At 51.7% G+C, this 17,883-nt stretch overlaps 2 protein-coding genes across 2 annotated transcripts; one reads left to right on the top strand and one right to left on the bottom strand.

The window, feature by feature from the left end:
• Positions 1 to 160: 160 nt before the first annotated feature.
• NDUFA13 (NADH:ubiquinone oxidoreductase subunit A13) lies at positions 161 to 12,116 on the bottom strand. Its single transcript, XM_038740711.1, has 5 exons — positions 11,991 to 12,116; positions 11,261 to 11,339; positions 9,363 to 9,434; positions 8,995 to 9,064; positions 161 to 350 (listed from the first exon to the last, which is right to left on the bottom strand). Exons 1-5 carry the CDS (start codon positions 12,082 to 12,084, stop codon positions 231 to 233), a joined length of 435 nt encoding a protein of 144 aa, XP_038596639.1. The 5' UTR covers positions 12,085 to 12,116; the 3' UTR covers positions 161 to 230.
• Positions 12,117 to 13,538: 1,422 nt separating this feature from the next.
• Positions 13,539 to 15,838, top strand: TSSK6 (testis specific serine kinase 6). Its single transcript, XM_038740322.1, has one exon. It carries the CDS (start codon positions 13,661 to 13,663, stop codon positions 15,836 to 15,838), a length of 2,178 nt encoding a protein of 725 aa, XP_038596250.1. The 5' UTR covers positions 13,539 to 13,660.
• Positions 15,839 to 17,883: the final 2,045 nt, after the last annotated feature.

Here is a 17,883-nt window from a genome sequence, read left to right as displayed (position 1 = left end):
AACCAGGGATGGCGATCTCTATATGTTGCCAACTTGTACTTCCCAAGTGCTTAGTACAGTGCTCTGCACACAGTAAGCGCTCAATAAATACGATTGATGATGATGATCTGAACCCACTCCCATGCCACATCTGTACAGCCCAACATAACGACACATGCCCTTTTGGTTTCTAGAGGAGCCTTTTAATATTACTGGCTTAGGAAACAAGAGATGACCGCCACGCTGAGCACCTATGTGTACCACACAAAGCCTTGGTGCGCGTTAAGTCTTTCTTCCTTCGTGCGCAGGCTGTACAGCTCGCCGGTGGTCGGGGTCACCCAGCGGGTGGTGTTGAAGACGGATTCCCCGACCTACAAGAGGAAGTGTCTGTTAGTTTTTGAATCTCAGTCTTGTCTCTCAAGTCTCCACTGCTCCCCCAAAACACCGGGGTGTGAGGATGGGAAGGATTAGACTTCTCACTGACCTCTTACAGCCCAGCCCACACACACCACTCCTCTAGCTCCAACTTGCTCACTGCGCCCCAATCCTATCTCGTTGCCGATCCCTCGCCCACGTCCTCCCTCTGGCCTGAAACACCCTCCCCCTCCAAATAGGCCACACCACCACTCTGCCCATCTTCAAAACTTTATTAAGGTCACATCTCTTCCAAGAGGCCTTCCCTCAACTAAGCCCTCTTTCTTCCCAACTCCCTCTCCCTTCTGCATCATACACCGCCTTGTATCCGTGCCCTTTGGGCATTTGGTATTTGTCCAACTCACAGCTCCACAGCACTTATGTCCACAGCCGTAATTTATTTATTTATATTATTGTCAGCCTCCCTTTAGACTGTAAGCTCGTCGTAGGCAGGGAACGTGTCTACCAACTCTACTGTATTGTCCCACCCCCTCAAGAACTTAGTACAGAGCTCTGCACACAGTAAGTGCTCAGTAAATACCACTGATTGATTCTGTGAGCAGGACAGCGAGGGATGACCTTCCAGGAGGGAGGGCCTGCTGTGTGGAAGGGTGAATCCCCTCTCCCTGAAGTCTGCTAGCCACCCATCACTGACTATCTTGGCAGAGACGGAAGAGACAGAGCTACTAAGGAAGGCAGAAATGGCTGCCAGGCCTCCGTGAGGGGACGTGGCCCTGAGCTGCTGGTCCATGGCATCAGGAGGGAAGTCCAGCTCCTAGGTGAGGCTGAGGTCAGCGTTCCCAAATCCAGATAACTACTGCAATGCCATCTGCTTCCTTCCATGGCTTCAACCAGTAACCTTTATGTGGATGACTCTCAAATCTATCTCCCCAGCCCTGACCTCGGGCTTGCCCCAAAATCTTGCATCAGCACTTGCCCCATGGCCATCACTATAGGCATGTCTGAAAAGGAACTCTTCCCATTTTCCAACTGAAGTGGACAACACAGACACCAATTCCACATGGGTGAGAGGAGTCATGACCGGGTGCTTCGTGGGTAGGGGTAGCATGCCCCAATCCTCAGAGCCAGAAAGGGATCACAGATGAAGGATGCACTCGGTTCTCTCCCACCTACTTATCCACTCTTTTCCCATCACACCCCAGCTCGCACTCTTCACTCCTCTCCCACTCACTGCACTGCCTCATCTCAGCCCCTCTCATTTCTGTATCTACAAGACCACTGCTCTCCCCATCTTCCAAGACTTTCTGATATTATACCTCCTGCAGGAGGCTCCCCACAATTTCTAACATTCCCAACTGCCACTTCAGCACTAATTCAGCACCTGGGTATTCACAACCACCCAGAGCACTTCAGTACACAGTCTTCTCTATCCTACCATTTTAAGCACTAATAGGGTCAAGTAGAAAGAGCACAGGATGTGAAGTCAGGAGACTTAGGTCCTAGTCCCAGCTCTACCACCGGCAGGCTATGTGAACTTGGGCATGCCGCTTAACCTCTCTGGGCCTCAATTTCCTCATCTGTGAGCTGGGGATGAGACTCCGAGCCCCATGTCGGATGGAGCCCAATCTCATAACCTTGGATCTTCCCCAGCGCTTAGCATAGAGTATGTCCTTAATACCACAATATATTATATCCACTTCTCTTATCTGTAAACCACTTTAGCATCTGCCCGCCTCCGCACTAGATTTCTAACTCCTCAAGGGCAGGGATAGGGTCCACTAACTATTTTACTCTCCCAAGTGCCTAGTTCAGTGCATAATACGGCTGATTGATTGCTTCTCCCCCTCCACTGCAGCTTTCTGGTGCCAGGCACTGTACTAAGCGCTGGGGTGGATACAAGCAAATTGGGGGATTCCTGTAAGGAGCCACCTGTCTGCTTTGGCCACACCAGGCTGCACAAATGGGCCTTGAGGTATCTGCCTCCCACTGAAGACTGTGAATTCCTTGTGGACCAGGATGGCGTCTACCAGTTCTATTGTACTGTACTTTCCCAAGTGCTTAGTACAGCGCTCCACACACAGAAGTGTTCAATAAATACCACTGACTGATTAGGAGAGCAGTAATTCCGGAGCACTGGCCCCATCTCATGGGGCACCTGGATGGGAGAGCACCCATGTCCAGATAGGACCCAAGAAGGGTGGAAGGGAGTAAAAGGTGGTACTGCCATCTTGGCTCCACCTCTGGGTCCTTTCCAGCTCCAAGGGGAGAAGCAGGAGGGGCCAGTAGCCACAGCTGCCCACTATGCCCAAAAAGCAGGGATGACCTCATGGGGTGATGGTGCCTATCGTCCCCTGGAATGGGCACCCATTGAGGCAGGGAACCCTAAATTTCTCCTTTCTCCCCCTTTCCCCAACTCCCTCCCCAATCAACACTGATGCTCCACCCCTCAAATGAAAAGCTGGCACTCCTTGTCGACAGCACCAACACCCATCTCTCTGTCTCAGAATCTCACCACCTTGGTGTCTCTGACTCCTCGCTTTTACCTCTCATGTTGATCGGTGCTCAATCCTGCCGGATCCCCCCAGTACCAAATATTTTCTGGATCTGACCCTTCCTCTCTTCCCATGTGAGTCTCCCCCTTCCCCTCCCCCGCCATTCCCCAACTCCAGCTCCATCCACCTCTCAACTAGACTACTGCATTGCCTTCACACTGGTCTCTTGGCCCCCAGCATCTCCTCACTTCAGCCTGTACATTACACTCCGCTGCTGGGATCATCCTTCTAAAATACCTTTTGATCTACATCCCCTCTTCACTCCTCAAAAATCTCCATCTCTCTGTGCATCAAACAAAAACTACTGGCTTCAAGGCTCTCTTCTTCTTACTCATCCTCTCTTCACCCACTCCTTCGCTCCTCCTGAGCTCCCCTTCTACAGTGCCTGGCCCACACCCTGCCCCCTGCTAAGAACGCCTTCCCAAAAACCCATCTCTTCCAGGAGGTGTTCTCGACTTCCAACTCTCCAGGTCGTATTCCGACAGCCACCCGTAGCCTGCTTGCATTATCGGGTACCTCTACAAATAAGTGTTAACTGTGGCTGTAACACAGGCCAAGTGATTTACAGTTATCACCCCATCTCCTTCTACAATTCCTCTCCAAAGTCCTTGAGCGAGTTGTCCCCACCCGCTGCCTCCACTTCCTCTCCATGACTCCCCTCCAATCTGGTTTTTGCCCTTTTTACTCCACAGAAACTGAGCTCTCTAAGGTTACCAACAACATCCTTCTTGCCAAATCCAACGGTCTCATTCATTCAATCGTATTTATTGAGCGCTTACTGTGTGCAGAGCACTGTACTAAGCGCTTGGGAAGTACAAGTTGGCAACATCTAGAGACGGTCCCTACCCAATAGCGGGCTCACAGTCTAGAAGGGGGAGACAGACAACAAAACCAAACATACTAACAAAATAAAATAAATAAAAGAGTAAATATGTACAAGGAAATAGAGTAATAAATCTGTACAAACATCTATACATTCATATCTTGCCATGGTGGCAGGTACAGAAAGTGAAAAGTGGCAGTGGGAATTCGAGGGTGGGAAGAGGGAGAGAGGCCCGGATGAGCAGGGAGGGACAAGTGTTCCAAGAGCTTAGGCCCAAGTTGACCCACCTACCACCACCTTTTCCGGGTTCCGGAGGAGGAATAGGGGATTGGATACCAAAAGAGGATCGGGTCACAGATGCACCAAAGCCTTAGCCATGGAGAGCCAACATAAACCAAAATGGAGCCCTCAGGGAAGTCTCATCTGGCCTCAGGTCAGCTTTCTTTTAGAAAAGCAGCGTGGCTCAGTGGAAAGAGCACGGGCTTTGGAGTCAGAGGTCATGGGTTTGAATCCTGCCTCTGCCACATGTCAGCTGTGTGACCTTGGGCAAGTCTATTAACTTCTCTTAACTTAGGAGGCCTTCCCAGACTGAGCCCCCTCCTTCCTCTCCCCCTCATCCCCCTCTCCATCTCCCCATCTTACCTCCTTCCCTTCCCCACAGCACCTGTATAAATGTATATATGTTTGTACATATTTATTAATCAATTTATTTACCTGCACATATCCATTCTATTTATTTTACTTTGTTAATATGCCTGGCCTTGTTCTCTGTCTCCCCCTTCTAGACTGTGAGCCCACCGCTGGGTAGGGACCGTCTCTACATGTTGCCAACTTGTACTTTCCAAGTACCTAGCACAGTGCTCTGCACACAGTAAGCACTCAACAAATATGATTGATTCTCTGAGCCTCAGTTCCCTCATCTGTGAAAGGAGGATTAAGACTGTGAGCCCCACGTGGGACAACCTGATCACCTTGTATCCCCCCAGCACTTATAACAGTGCTTTGCACATAGTAAGCGCTTAACAAATGCCATCATTATTATTTATTATTATTTCTCCAGAGATTCTCCCCAAGACTGAGTCTGAACAGGGGGCCTCCTTATGGGGGTGACCAGAGCATGGCATAGTTTGGGTTTTTTTAGTGGCATTTGTTAAGCGCTGACTATGTGCAAAGCATTCATTCAATCGTATTTATTGAGCGCTTACTGTGAGCAGATAACTGCACAAAGCGCTTAGGAATTTCAAGGCCCTACTGAGAGCTCACCTCCTCCAGGAGGCCTTCCCAGACTGAACCCCTTCCTTCCTCTCCCCCTCGTCCCCTTCTCCATCCCCCTCATCTTACCTCCTTCCCTTCCCCACAGCACCTGTATATATGTATATATGTTTGTACATATTACTGTATTTATTTATTTATTTTACTTGTACATATCTATTCTATTTATTTTATTTTGTTAGTATGTTTGGTTTTGTTCTCTGTCTCCCCCTTTTAGACTGTGAGCCCACTGTTGGGTAGGGACTGTCTCTATATGTTGCCAACTTGTACTTCCCAAGCACTTAGTACAGTGCTCTGCACACAGTAAGCGCTCAATAAATACGATTGATTGATTGATTGATTGAATTACAAGTTGGCAACATACAGAGACGGTCCCCACCCAACAGTGGGCTCACAGTCTAGAAGGGGGAGACAGAGAACAAAACAAAACATTAACAAAATAAAATAGAATATGTACAAGTAAAATAAATAGAGTAATAAATACGTACAAAGCACTATTCTAGAGCACAGGACTGGGAGCCAGAAGGTCATGAGTTCTAATCCCAGCTCTGCCACTTGTCCGCTGTGTGGCCTTGGGCAAGTCACTTCACTTCTCTGTGCCTCAGTTACCTCATCTGTAAAATGGGAATGAATACTACGAGCCCTGGTTGGGACAGAGACTGTGCCCAACCCAATGTGCTTGTATCCATCCCAGCGCTTAGTACAGTGCCTGGCACGTAATAGGCACTTAACGAATGCCATAACAATTATTCCCCTCTAGACTGGAAGTTCACTGTGGGCAGGGTCTGTGTCATCTATTGTTGTATTGTACTCTCCAAATGCTCTGCACACAGAAAGTACTCAATAAATATAACTGAATGAATGAATGAATGAGGGGTCATGGATCTCTTGTGTGGTGATTCAGGGCACCATGAATACATTTGAGACCCTGAGAGTCTCCTAAACGATCCTGTCCTTCATGGGAGCAATCTCCTGGCTGACTTTGGCCAGAAAGTTAGGCAAAGTGCCCCTCTCTGAGGGAAATCTCCCAGCGTTGTAGAAAGCCCACTTCCCAACCCTTGCCCTGTCACTCGGAATACGCAGAAACGTGTCTTTGCTCAATCTTGTTATCTGCAGGCACACTTTAGGCCACAAAAACAATTCTTGAATATTCTTCCGGTTTCTAGAATTAAGGTAGTATTTGTAGTACGACGCAGCGTAATAATAATATTTGTTGGGCTCCCAGTTGGTGAAACGAACTGTACTAGACACTTAGGAACTTCTGAATATAGAAGTGATATGTTCCTTACCTACAGGGAGACTCTAACAAGGGATACATGCACACCCAGCTTTACAAAGAGAGTGGTCAAAATAAATAATTGAACAGGAATATATACATGAGTTTTGAGGGGGAGAATTAAGCATTTCAGAAGTACTAGAGTTGGCTAAAGGGTTTGCGCGGCTCAGAATGCTGGAAAACAAATTGGGGAGGGCTTGACGCAGCAGGTGGGGTTTTAGGTGAGGGTTGACTATGGTGGGAGGGTGTTCTGAGCTAGGAGAACAGTGAGAGCGAAGGGACAGCAGCAGAAGTGACAAGGGTGAGGTCTGGTTAGAAGGTTTGCTTGGAGGAACCAAGGAAATAATTTGGAGAATAGTGGTTGAAAAGGGGAGAGAGCTAAAATGAAGCCAGATGGTGGAGAACATTAAAGCCAATTGAGAGTGTTGAAAGGGTTTTTTTTTTTTTACACCATTCATTCATTCAATCGTATTTATTGAGCCCTTACTGTATGCAGAGCACTGTACCACCCCCTTCTCCTGGACATGTTAGCCAACCTTGGTTTCACAGACTTCTCCTGGTTCTCCTATCTCTCTGGCCATTCCTTCTCAGTCTCTTTCACGGGCTTCTCTTCTGCCTTCCACCCCATAACTGTGGGGAGTTCCTCAAGGTTCTGGTTTGGGTCCCCTTCTATTCTTCATCTACACCTACTGCCTACTCATTAGCTCCCATGGCTTCAACTACCATCTCTATGCAGATGATTCCCAAATCTACATCTCCTAGCCCTGACTTCTCTCCTTCTCTACAGTCTCGCATTTCCTCCTGCCTTTAGGACACCTCTACTTAGACGTCCAGCCGACACCTCAAATTTAACATGTCCAAAACGGGATTCCTTATCTTCCCACCCAAACCCTGTCCTCCCCCTGACTTTCCAATCGCTGTAAACAGCACCACCATCCTCCCTGTCTCACAAGCCTGTACCCTTGGCATTATCCTCTACCCATCTCTCTCATTCAACCCACGTATTCAATCTGTCACCAAAACCTGTCAGTTTTACCTTCACGACAGTGCTAAAATCCATCTTTTCCTCTCCAAACTGCTACTACACTGAGCCAAGCACTTTATAATTTCATACTGCCTTGAATACCAGCACCAACTTCCTTGCTGACCTCCCTGCCTCCTGTCTCTCCCCACTCCAGGCCATACTTCACTCTGGTGCCCAGATCATTTTTCTACACAATCGTTCAATCCATGTTTCCCCAAGCTTCAAGACCTTCCAGTGGTTGCCCATCCACCTCTGCAACAAACAGAAACTCCTTTTCCCACTGGCTTTAAAGCAATCACCTTGGCCTCTCCTATTTTGCCTCGATTCATTCATTCATTCAATTGTATTTATTGAACGCTTACTGTGTGCAGAGCACTGTACTAAGCACTTGGGAAGTACAAATCAGCAACATACAGAGTCGGTCCCTATCCAACAATGGGCTCACAGTCTAGAAGGGGGAGACAGACAGCAAAACAAGACCTGTAGACAGATTTCCTACTACAACCCAACCTGCTCACTTTGCTCCTCTAACACCAACCTACTCAGTGTACCTCGATTTCATCCATCTTGCTGCTGACCCCTCGCCCACATCCAGCCTCTGGCTCGAAACTCCCTCCGGCTTCCTATCTGGCAGACCATCACTCTCCCCACCTTCAAAGCCTTATTAAAATCCCATCTCTTCCAGACGCCTTCCCCGACTAAGCCCTCTTTTCCTCTACTCCCTCTCCCTTGTACTTGGATTTGTGCCCTATAAACACTTGATATTCAGCCCACCTTCAGCTCCTCAGCACTTAGGTACACATCTGTAATTTATATTAATATGTCTCCCCCTCTAGACTGTAAGCTCCTAAACGCCTACTATGTGTCAAGCAGTGCTGAGGTAGATACCAATTAATCAGGCTCAATACAATCCCTGTCTCAAACGGGGCTCCAAAATTCACAAATTTCAAATAACCAACTGGACCATTCCCTAGAATAGCCGATTGGACATAGTGACTTTTGGGGCAGTTTAAAGTATACCCTCACTTTACTGATTTTTCTCCTCAAACATTACAGGGTTTGCTTGGTTTGCTTCGCAGAGGACTCCGTGCCCCTGTGTTTCTCTTCATTCTGCCCACCTCCCCCTGCCCCCCAACCTCCACTGATCATCACAGCTCAGACTCCAGTGTCTTCAAGGGGAGGGGGCGAGTGAAAGAGGACATTAACATTGGAAGGATGGTGGCAGTTGGTCCAAAAGGAGATGGAGGCCCTGCCTGGAGCACCAAGGCGCCCAAGGACTATGCTCATGGTTGTTCTTCTGAATGTTCCCTCTGTGTCTGCCCTTCCTCCTCCAGATTTTGGAGGCCCCAGGGGACCCAGGACCGGGTCTGAGCCCAGCAGAAGCCCACCACAAAATGGCACTGCAAGTACAATGACTACTACAATGGCCTAGTGGATAGAGCATGGGCTTAGGAGTCAAAAGGTCATGGGTTCTAATCCTGGCTCCATTGCATGTCTGCTGTGTGACCTTGGGCTAGTCACACGACTGCTCTAAGCCTCAGTTACTTCATCTGTAAAATGGGGATTGAGACTGAGCCCCACATGGACAGGGATTGTGTCCAACCTGACTTGCTTGTATCCACACCAGTGCTTAGTACAGTGCTTGGCACATAGTAAGCGCTTAACAAATACAACAATTATTATTATTACAAACCTTCCAGCCAGGAACATCTTTCATAAGGATGGCTTCCTCCTCCAGATTCTCCCGTAACATGCGTAGAGTCCTTCAAGGAAAAAGAAAGACTCTCAAAGACCACCGGTGCACTACCAAAATCATCTGGGTATTTTGGGCCCTAACGAGCTCGGCGGACTTCCACCGCACTACACAGGTGGCCATTTCCCCGGCACAGGGACAAGTTTCAACTGGGATCAGATCCGGAAGGTCTCCAGTGGGTTTGCCTCCGGATCCTTTGGGGAGCTGCATTCGGATCTGCGCTTCGCTTCCCCCGCTGGCTTTCCGCCACTGATGGCAGATCGGAGCCCAGAGGAAGGAGGCAGCACCGGCAGGGCTTCCACATTTACCTTCGGTCACTCTCTGCCTGCAGGAGGGGCATCAGGGCAATTCTGGCTTCCAAGTCTTCAATCAGCAAACGCCTAGCACCAAACACAAAAGCAGGGTCAGCTCCTGAGAAGGCAAGCCTGCTCCTTCTGTCTGTATTTTTTTTTTCCACCCAAGAACTTCCGGTGCGATGAAGGAAAATGAGCTGGCCTGGAAATCTCTAGATCCTCTGCCAAAACCTAAGGCCTGATTTTTTTTTTCTTACGGTACTTGCTAAGGACTTACTACATGTCGAGCACCGTTCTAAGCGCTAGGGTAGATACAAACTAAATCACGTCAGATACAGTCCCTGTCCCACACGGGCCCACAGTCAAATAGGAGGGAGACTAGGTATATCACCATTTTGCAGTCAAGGAAACTGAGGCACAGAGAAGTAAAGTGATTTGCCCAAGGTCACACAGCAGGCAAATGGTGGAGCGGGATTAGAACCCAGGTCCTCTGGCTCCCAAGCCCATGCTTTATCTCCCAGGCCACGCTGCTGCCCAATTCCACACATTTCACGCCAGGGATGTCCAAAAAGAGTGGTGCTGGTCGGCTGGTCTGTACATCACTCCTTCTCAGCCGGCCTGCTGCTTTGGCCTGCAGGCCCAGTGATGAATCCTTCCTGGTTCTCGCTCACGTGGAAGCATACAAGGACTGGGCCTGGCCCTGACATGTGGAGCAAAACTGGGTTGAACCAGCATCACACGTCAAACCTAGTTGGGCTCGGGCAGGCTCGCACGGCTCCTCTACAGCTGCCCCTCTAGACGTACAGCTCTCTTCCCCCCTTCAAAGCCCTGAGAGCTCACCTCCTCGAGGAGGCCTTCCCAGATTAAGCCCCCCTTTTCCTCTGCTCCTCCTCCCATCCCCATCGCCCCTACTCCCTCCCTCTGCTCTACCCCCTTCCCCGCCCCACAGCACTTGTGCATGTTTGTACATATTTACTTTAATTACTTTATTAATGATGTGCACATAACTATAATTCTATTTATCTATTTTGGTGCCTGTCAACTTGTTTTGTTGTCTCTCTCCCCCTTCTAGACTGTGAGCCCATTGTTGGGTAGGGATTGTCTCTGTTGCCAAACTGTACTTTCCAGGTGCTTAGTACAGTGTCCTGCACACCGTAAGCGCTCAATAAATGCGGCTGAATGAATTAATTATCCTCTGAGCTGCTGTCCTCTAGACTGTAAATTCCTTGAGAGCAGGGATGGCATCTACCAACTCTGTTGTACTGGACTCTCCCAAGCACTTAGCACAGTGCTCTGCACAGAGTTAGTGCTCAAAAAATACCATTGATTAATTGCTACGACTACAATGCTCAGCCACCACATGGGTCCTGAAAATGAATCCAAACTCGTTTCTGGCCCAGTCTGCATTGTGGTTCAGTGGAAAGAGCCCGGGCTTTGGAGTCAGAGGTCATGGGTTCGAATCCCGGCTCCGTCGCTTGTCAGCTGTGCGACTTTGGGCAAGTCACTTCACTGGGCCTCAGTTCCCTCATCTGGAAAATGGGGATTAAGTCTGTGAGCCCCACGTAGGACAACTTGATTACCCTGTATCTACCCCAGCCCTTAGAACAGTGCTTTGCACATAGTAAGTGCTTAATAAATGCCATCATTATTATTATTATTATCTGAACACCCGAGATAGCCACCACCACAAGATATTTTAAGTGGTCACGTTGGCTTCATGCCAGTGGACCTATGGAAACCCTGTAAACTGAGAAGTTATGAATGGGTACCATCCCCTCTCTCCTCCCGCCACCCCGAGATCTTTAAAGACAGGGCAGGATGCTACCCGCTTAAAACAGTGCTTGGCACACAGTACGCGCTTAATACCGTAACTACTAAAGATGTGTGCGCGCCCCTACAAATCCCCAATGTACCTTCGCTCTCTGTTCCACTTCGTCATGCCCCAAAAACCAATCAACAAAGTGCCAATTCCAATGGCAAACATGCTATATCCTACAAGGAGAACGAGAGAAAGGCAGGGGTGGTTAATTAACTCCTCGCCATGGGAGAGGGGGTGGGGGGTGGGGGGGCAAAGCCGGGCAGCATAGGAGTCGTCTAACCCTTCTTTAGAGGAGGAGACCTTGCAGGCTACCCAAACCCCCCCAGCAAGGGGGAAGCTGGTCCTCGCTCTCCTTGCCGGCCATAAGGGTCATCATTCAGTCACTCAATCGTATTTATTGGGCGCTTACTGTGCGCAGAGCACTGTATTAAGCGCTTGGGAAGGACAAGTCGGCAACAGATAGAGACGGCCCCTACCCAAGGAGGCTCGGAGGAGTGCCCAGCCCCCATCACGGCCAACTGGACAGCGCTTAGTACAGTGCTCTGCACATAGTAAGCGCTCAATAAATACGATTGATCATCATCAATCGTATTTAATGAGCGCTTACTATGTGCAGAGCACTGTACTAAGCGCTTGGGAAGTATAAATTGGCAACAATTGATGATGCGGGTGGGGAAGGGGGCGAGGAGGGGGGTCCCACTCCAGACGCCCCCCAAACTGGCTGCGTGGGAGGGGAAGGGGGGCTGACTTGGGTCCCGCCCCCCCCCCACGCACTCCCCCCGGGGGGGGGGGGGCTTTGTCCGCCGCCCCCGCCTCCCACTGACCGGAAATCCCGCGTCGGGGCAGGTTCCTCTTGTAATCGATGGGTCCGTACCCCCCCGGAGGGGGCATGTCCTGCTTCACCTTGGACATCGACATCTTGCGGGAGGCCGTCCCCCTCACGAAGGCCGGGCCGCCCACTTCCGCTTCCTCCCCCCCCCCCCCCGGCCTCGTCCCGGCCAACCGGAAGTGGGCCGCGCGCCTCGGCGGGCCGCCATCTTGAGTGTGGCGCGACGCCCCGTCGCCGCGTTTGGAGGGCGCCCCAGCCCCTCGGTCTATCGTTAGTCAGTCAGCCCACCACCCAGTTGTGTTTTATTTGGGCACCTGCTGGGAGCAGAACACCGTACTCAACGCTCGAGAGGGTATACATAGAGTTAGAAACCACGATGGGGGGGGGGGGAGGGGGGGGATGGCTGGAGGAAGACGGTGAGGATTCCAGGATGAATGGCGAGGAAAGTGCCCAGGGCTGAGGCCAGCTTGGTCAGGTCACTGGACCCTGGTTCGAGAGCTGACCCCCCCCCCCCCCCCCCCACGTACGGCCCTCTCAAGAGCCCTAGATACCTGCAGTTCTCACCGTATTCTTCTTTGTCCCTCCTCTGGCCCAAACCCTTTCACCTTGGACACGGGATAGCTCATCACAGGAAAAAGCGCGTTCCCGTCCACGGAGGGTGAGGGGTGAAGGGGACTCCGATTATTAAACCGACATTTTCCACAATCTGTCCACCAGAGGGAGCCCCATCCCCATCATTCCTGTAGGAGTTCTGGCAGCTTCCTGACCCCCCCCAACCGCCACCTGACCACCAACCCCCGACCCCCACCAGCCATTAACTCAAAGATGAACCCAGAGCCTGAACCCAGTCCACTTTCTTCTCTTCACCCCAGGACTCATCGCTCGGTTTAATTCCAGCTCCTGCGCGATCCTGGTTGCGGTTCTCCCGCCCAAATCTACTTTCCTCCCAAGGCCCCACTTCCCGCATCCCCCTCTCCCCCACCAGTGAGGGAATTAAGTGAGCTGCCCTCCTCAGACGCTTCAGCTACTTCATAAAGGCCGCAATTCTTACCTGAATAATAGGGCCCAAAGCCCAGGAGGACATCACAGATCCGCAGGGGATGGTGAGGATCTAAGGCCTCATTGATCAATACAGAGCAGTGAAGGTCTCAGGGCCACCAGATAGTAAAGGTCTCAGGGCAGCATCAATCCATCCACAGTGGGCAGTGAAGGACCGAGAGCCACGTCGGCTACCCTCCCCTGACGCCTTGGCCAACCCATAAAGGCCAAAGCTCCTCTCCCCCACCTCCCTCATCCCTCTCCCCCCTTCACCCCTCCCCCTGCCAGAGAGGGGGCTGTGTGAGCTGTCCCCCACCCCGGCCCCCAGACGCTTCAGCTACTTCATAAAGGCCAAAATTCTTACCCAAGTCATAGAATGGGCCCAAGGCCCAGGAGGACATTATAGATCCCATAGGGGATGTGGAAGGTTTGAGGGCCACAGCATTGAAGGTCTGAGGACCTCATCCATCCACATGAGGCAGGGAAGGTCTCAGGGCCCCCTGACAGTAAAAGTCTGAGGGCACCATCATTCCACAGAGGGCAGTGAAGGCCTGAGGGCCACCTGTCACAGTGCATCAAACCCCAAAGTGAAACTGACACACTCGATAATCGCCCTACCCTCCAACCATGACTGATTACAAACTGTTGAAGGAACTAGGCTACCGCCTGGGCAAGACCATCGGGGAGGGAAGCTACTGCAAGGTTAATACAGGTGTGCGGGGGAGAGACAACACCACTGTAGCCATCAAGATCATCAACCTGCAGCGGGCCCCGAAAGAGTTTGTCGAAAAGTTCCTCCCTCGAGAGCTGTCCATCCTGCGGATCGTCCACCACCCGCACATCGTACAGGTGTTAGAACTCATCGAGGTGGGCAGTGACAAGATCTACATCGTGATGGAGGCTATGGGCAGCAACCTGCTCAAGGTGCTGCGGCGCCAGGGGTACCTCGACTGTGCCCGCGCCCAAAAATTCTTCGGCCAGCTCGTGAGTGCCGTCCACTACCTGCACAGCCAGCAAGTGGTACACCGAGACATCAAGTGTGAGAACATACTCCTGACCCACGATGAGCAGTGCATTAAGCTCACGGATTTCAGCTTCAGCCGCCAGGTCAGTGACTTTGGGGACCTGAGCACCACCTTCTGTGGCTCCATGGCCTATGCTTCTCCCGAAGTGCTGCTGGGTATCCCCTACGACCCCAAGAAATATGACATGTGGAGCCTGGGCGTTGTGCTGTACGCCATGGTGACCGGCCGCATGCCCTTCAGTGACGTGGCCATCATCAAGCTGCCCAACTTCCAGAAGCAGGGCATCGAGTTCCCCAAAAGGCCAAAGTTGGCCTTACCCTGCAAGGAGCTCATCAGCGACCTGCTGCAGTTCACCCCCAGCGCCCGGCCCACTGCTGGACAGGTGGCTCAGAACAGCTGGTTGTGTAAGGAGAGTCAGAGGCAACCGTATTCCCTACCCGCTCCTCACAGGAGCTTGAGTTTAGACCTGCCTACTAGCCATGTCCTTTCCTTTCCACCGCCTCTCCAGGACGAGGGGGCCTCAGACAACAAGATCCGTTGCTCCCCTAGATCGTTCTTGAAGACCCAATACCCGAGGGTGGTTGATCCGCCCAAAGGCCAAGGTGGCCAGGCCTGGGCATCGTGCAGCAAGGGACTTGAGGCTCTGCCCAGTCTCCTCCCAAGACGGGTCTCAGTGAAGGCAGAATGTCCGAGTGCGGCGGGTGTGCCGGAAGATCAAGGTGGCCAGGCCTGGGCTACATGCAGCAAGGGATCCGACACTTCCCCCAGTCCCCTCTCAAGACAGGTCTCGGTGAAGGCAGAATGCCCGAGCGTAGCAGGTGTGTCAGCAGACCAAGGTGGCCAGGCCTGGGCCACGCACAGCAAGGGACACGAGACCCATCCCGATCTCCTCCCTAGACTGGTCTCGAAGACTCAGTACCCGAGCGTGACGGGTCTGCCAAAAGGCCAAGGTGGCCAAAAGTCTCACAGTCCTGAGACTCTCCCCAGTATCCTCTCAAGGCGGGTGTCAGTGAAGACAGAATACCTGAGCGTGGCAGGTGTGTTCGAAGACCGAGGTGGCCCCGCCACACCCAGCATGGGACCCAAGGACCCCAGTCCCCTCTCAAGACAGATCTTGGTGAAGAGAGAATTCCTGAGTGTGGTGCATGTGCCCGAAGACCAAGGAAGCCAGGCCTGGGCCACCTACAGCAAGGAATCCAAGCCTCCCTCCAGTCTCCACCCAGGATGGATCTCGGTGAAGACAGAAGACCTGCGCGGGGCGGGTGCGCCGGAAGACCAAGGTGGCCAGGCCTGGGCCACATGCAGCAAGGGACCTGAGACTCATTCGGGTTTCGTTCCTAGGTCGGTCTTACCGAAGAAAGAATACCCTAAGGTGGCCGCTCTGTCAAAAGACCCAGGTGGCCAGACCTGGGGCCCGAGCAGCAAGAGACCGGAGACACCCCCAGGTCTCCTCTCAAGGAGTGTCTGGAGGACGGCAGAAGACTCAAATGTGGCAGGGGTGTCAGAAGACCAAAGTGGCCAGGCCTGGGCCACGCCCAGCGAGGGAGCCGAGACTCCCCCCAGTCTCCTTCCAAGACGGGCCTCGGTGAAGAGGGACTATCTGAGGGCAGCCCATACAGCCGAAGAACATAGGGGCCACTCCCATCAGAGATCCTGGGAGGAGAACCCGGGTGGAGGCGAGGAGGGGGAAACACACAGAACGTCAGGGATGCTCCCGCGCATTAACCCAGAAGAAACAGTGCTATCTCACGGCCATTACAACCCTGAATCCCCCCAATAAATTCGTTTCCTTTAAGCAACTTGGTTATGTTTCTAGCTCTGCCGCTGACTCGTTGTTCTCTGTATCTGTCTTCCCTCCACGTGAGACGGGGACCATATCTAATCGGGGACCATATCTAATCAGAATATCTTGTGTATCTTAGAATATGCTTAGTACATTAGTATACTTAGATCTATCTTAGAATATCTTAGTACAGTGCTCTGCACACAGTAAGTGCTCAATAAATACGATCAATTGGTTGATTGTTATATTTACCTCAGAGCTCAGGACATGATGCTTAATACGGATCACCACTACTCGTATTACCGCATTCTGGTTTCCTTACCTGCTCTTGTGTCCGGGGGCCTCTGGAGGAATAGGCAAAGTCTTCGGAAATCCCGGTTGTACCCGAAGGGCAGTGACTGATGGCCTTAAACCGCCGCACAGGTGCAGCAATAGCTGTTTAGAGAGTGGCAGGCCCAGCCCTGACAGCGGCCCCTAGGCGGCTGATGATAATCGTGGTATTTGTTAAGCACTCTCGGTGTGTCAAGCGCTGCACTAAGCACTGGGTTAGATAAGAGATAATCAGGCTGAACACAGTTCCTGTCCCACATGGGGCTCACAGGAAGGAGGAGGGAGAACAAGTATTTAATTCCCATTTTGCAGATGAGGAAACTGAGGCACAAAGAAGTGCTGATGTAATGAAACCCCTACTCTTTTTGAAGTGGGGCTTTGGGCCCAGGGGACCAAGTAGGTGATGCTTAGTACTTAATGTCAAGAGGCTGTTGATGACCAGGTACCAGGTTGATGACAGGAAGCCTGGGACCCCTTGAGCTGGGAGTCTCGAGGGGAGAAGGAGGGAGAGGAGGGGGCAGAGGGGAAAGCATTGGGTTGCTTTGAGCAGTGCCTCTTTGATCCTGCCTACCAGCCACTCTTCTTCACTGAGAGAGAGAGCTACAAGGGATTAAGACTCTGCCGAAGGACAAAAAGAGCTAAGCCAGGGCTATCAGTGAACTCCAGGAAGGGCTGGGAGCCAGAGCTTTAGAGGTGAAAGCTTTTGGTGTCTCCTGGGGGAGGTATTTTATGAAAATTAGTGATTGCTCTTCCAGGATCCCCTGGTTCTTGCACTCCTAAGAAGGTGTGGGGGAAGGGTGAGGGTTGGGGGTCTGTCCCCAGATCTGGGAGAAACGCCAGAGAACCAGGAGAGACATTCTGCAATGGTCCTCGATCGCACCCCACCCCCACCCACTCTGGCGTTCTCCAACCCACCCTCATCAAGGTCAATTTGGTTTCAGCTGTACTCAGGCTCCTGGAATCCTGCAGCTGCCAGGGACTTAGGAAGGCCATTCCCACCAGCCAGACCAGGACCCACAACCTTGGCCCAGCCTAGATCCCAGAGCTGAGGAATGCCTCCGGGGCTATGGACAGCATAGGTTGCAGAGGAGAAGGTTCTTGGGGATAATGTGGGGGAAAGACACCAGCTGTCCCAGACTCACTGCCCAAGTTTGGGAGGCATCCAAAGCAACCCTCTGGCTCATTGGGATAGAAGCAATTTCCATCAAAGAAGAAATCCCTTTTCCCTGCAGGGGGAAGCGCCTAATGGCCCCTCCTGTAATACCATGAGGTTATTAATCAATCGTATTTATTGAGCGCTTACTAAGAGCTTGGGAGAGTCCAACACAACAGACACATTCCCTGCCCACAGAACAAATAATTGTGGTATTTGTTATGTGACAAGCATGGTGCCGAGCACTGGGGTAGAGAGGAGATACATCGTTCCTGCCCCACATGGGGTTCTCATTGTAAGGGGAAGGGAAGAATGGACATTTCATTTTTAGAGGTGGAACCTGAAGCACAGAGCTGTTAAATGCTGTGTCCAAGGTCACACAGCGGGCTAGTGACGGAGTCGGGATTGGAACCCGGGTGTCCCCATTCCCAGGCCAGTGCTCTTTCCACTAAGCCCTGCTGCTTCTCATTCTCGGCAGTGGCTTTACCTCGCCAGGCAAGGAATCCGTTGGGTTGCAAGGATGGTGTTGGGTGGTGGAGGGGCAAGGCCTGGGGAAACC

Source organism: Tachyglossus aculeatus, chromosome X1, assembly GCF_015852505.1.
Source record: "Tachyglossus aculeatus isolate mTacAcu1 chromosome X1, mTacAcu1.pri, whole genome shotgun sequence".
Classification (NCBI taxonomy): Eukaryota; Metazoa; Chordata; class Mammalia; order Monotremata; family Tachyglossidae; genus Tachyglossus; species Tachyglossus aculeatus.
This window is presented reverse-complemented; position numbering and strand designations above follow the sequence as displayed.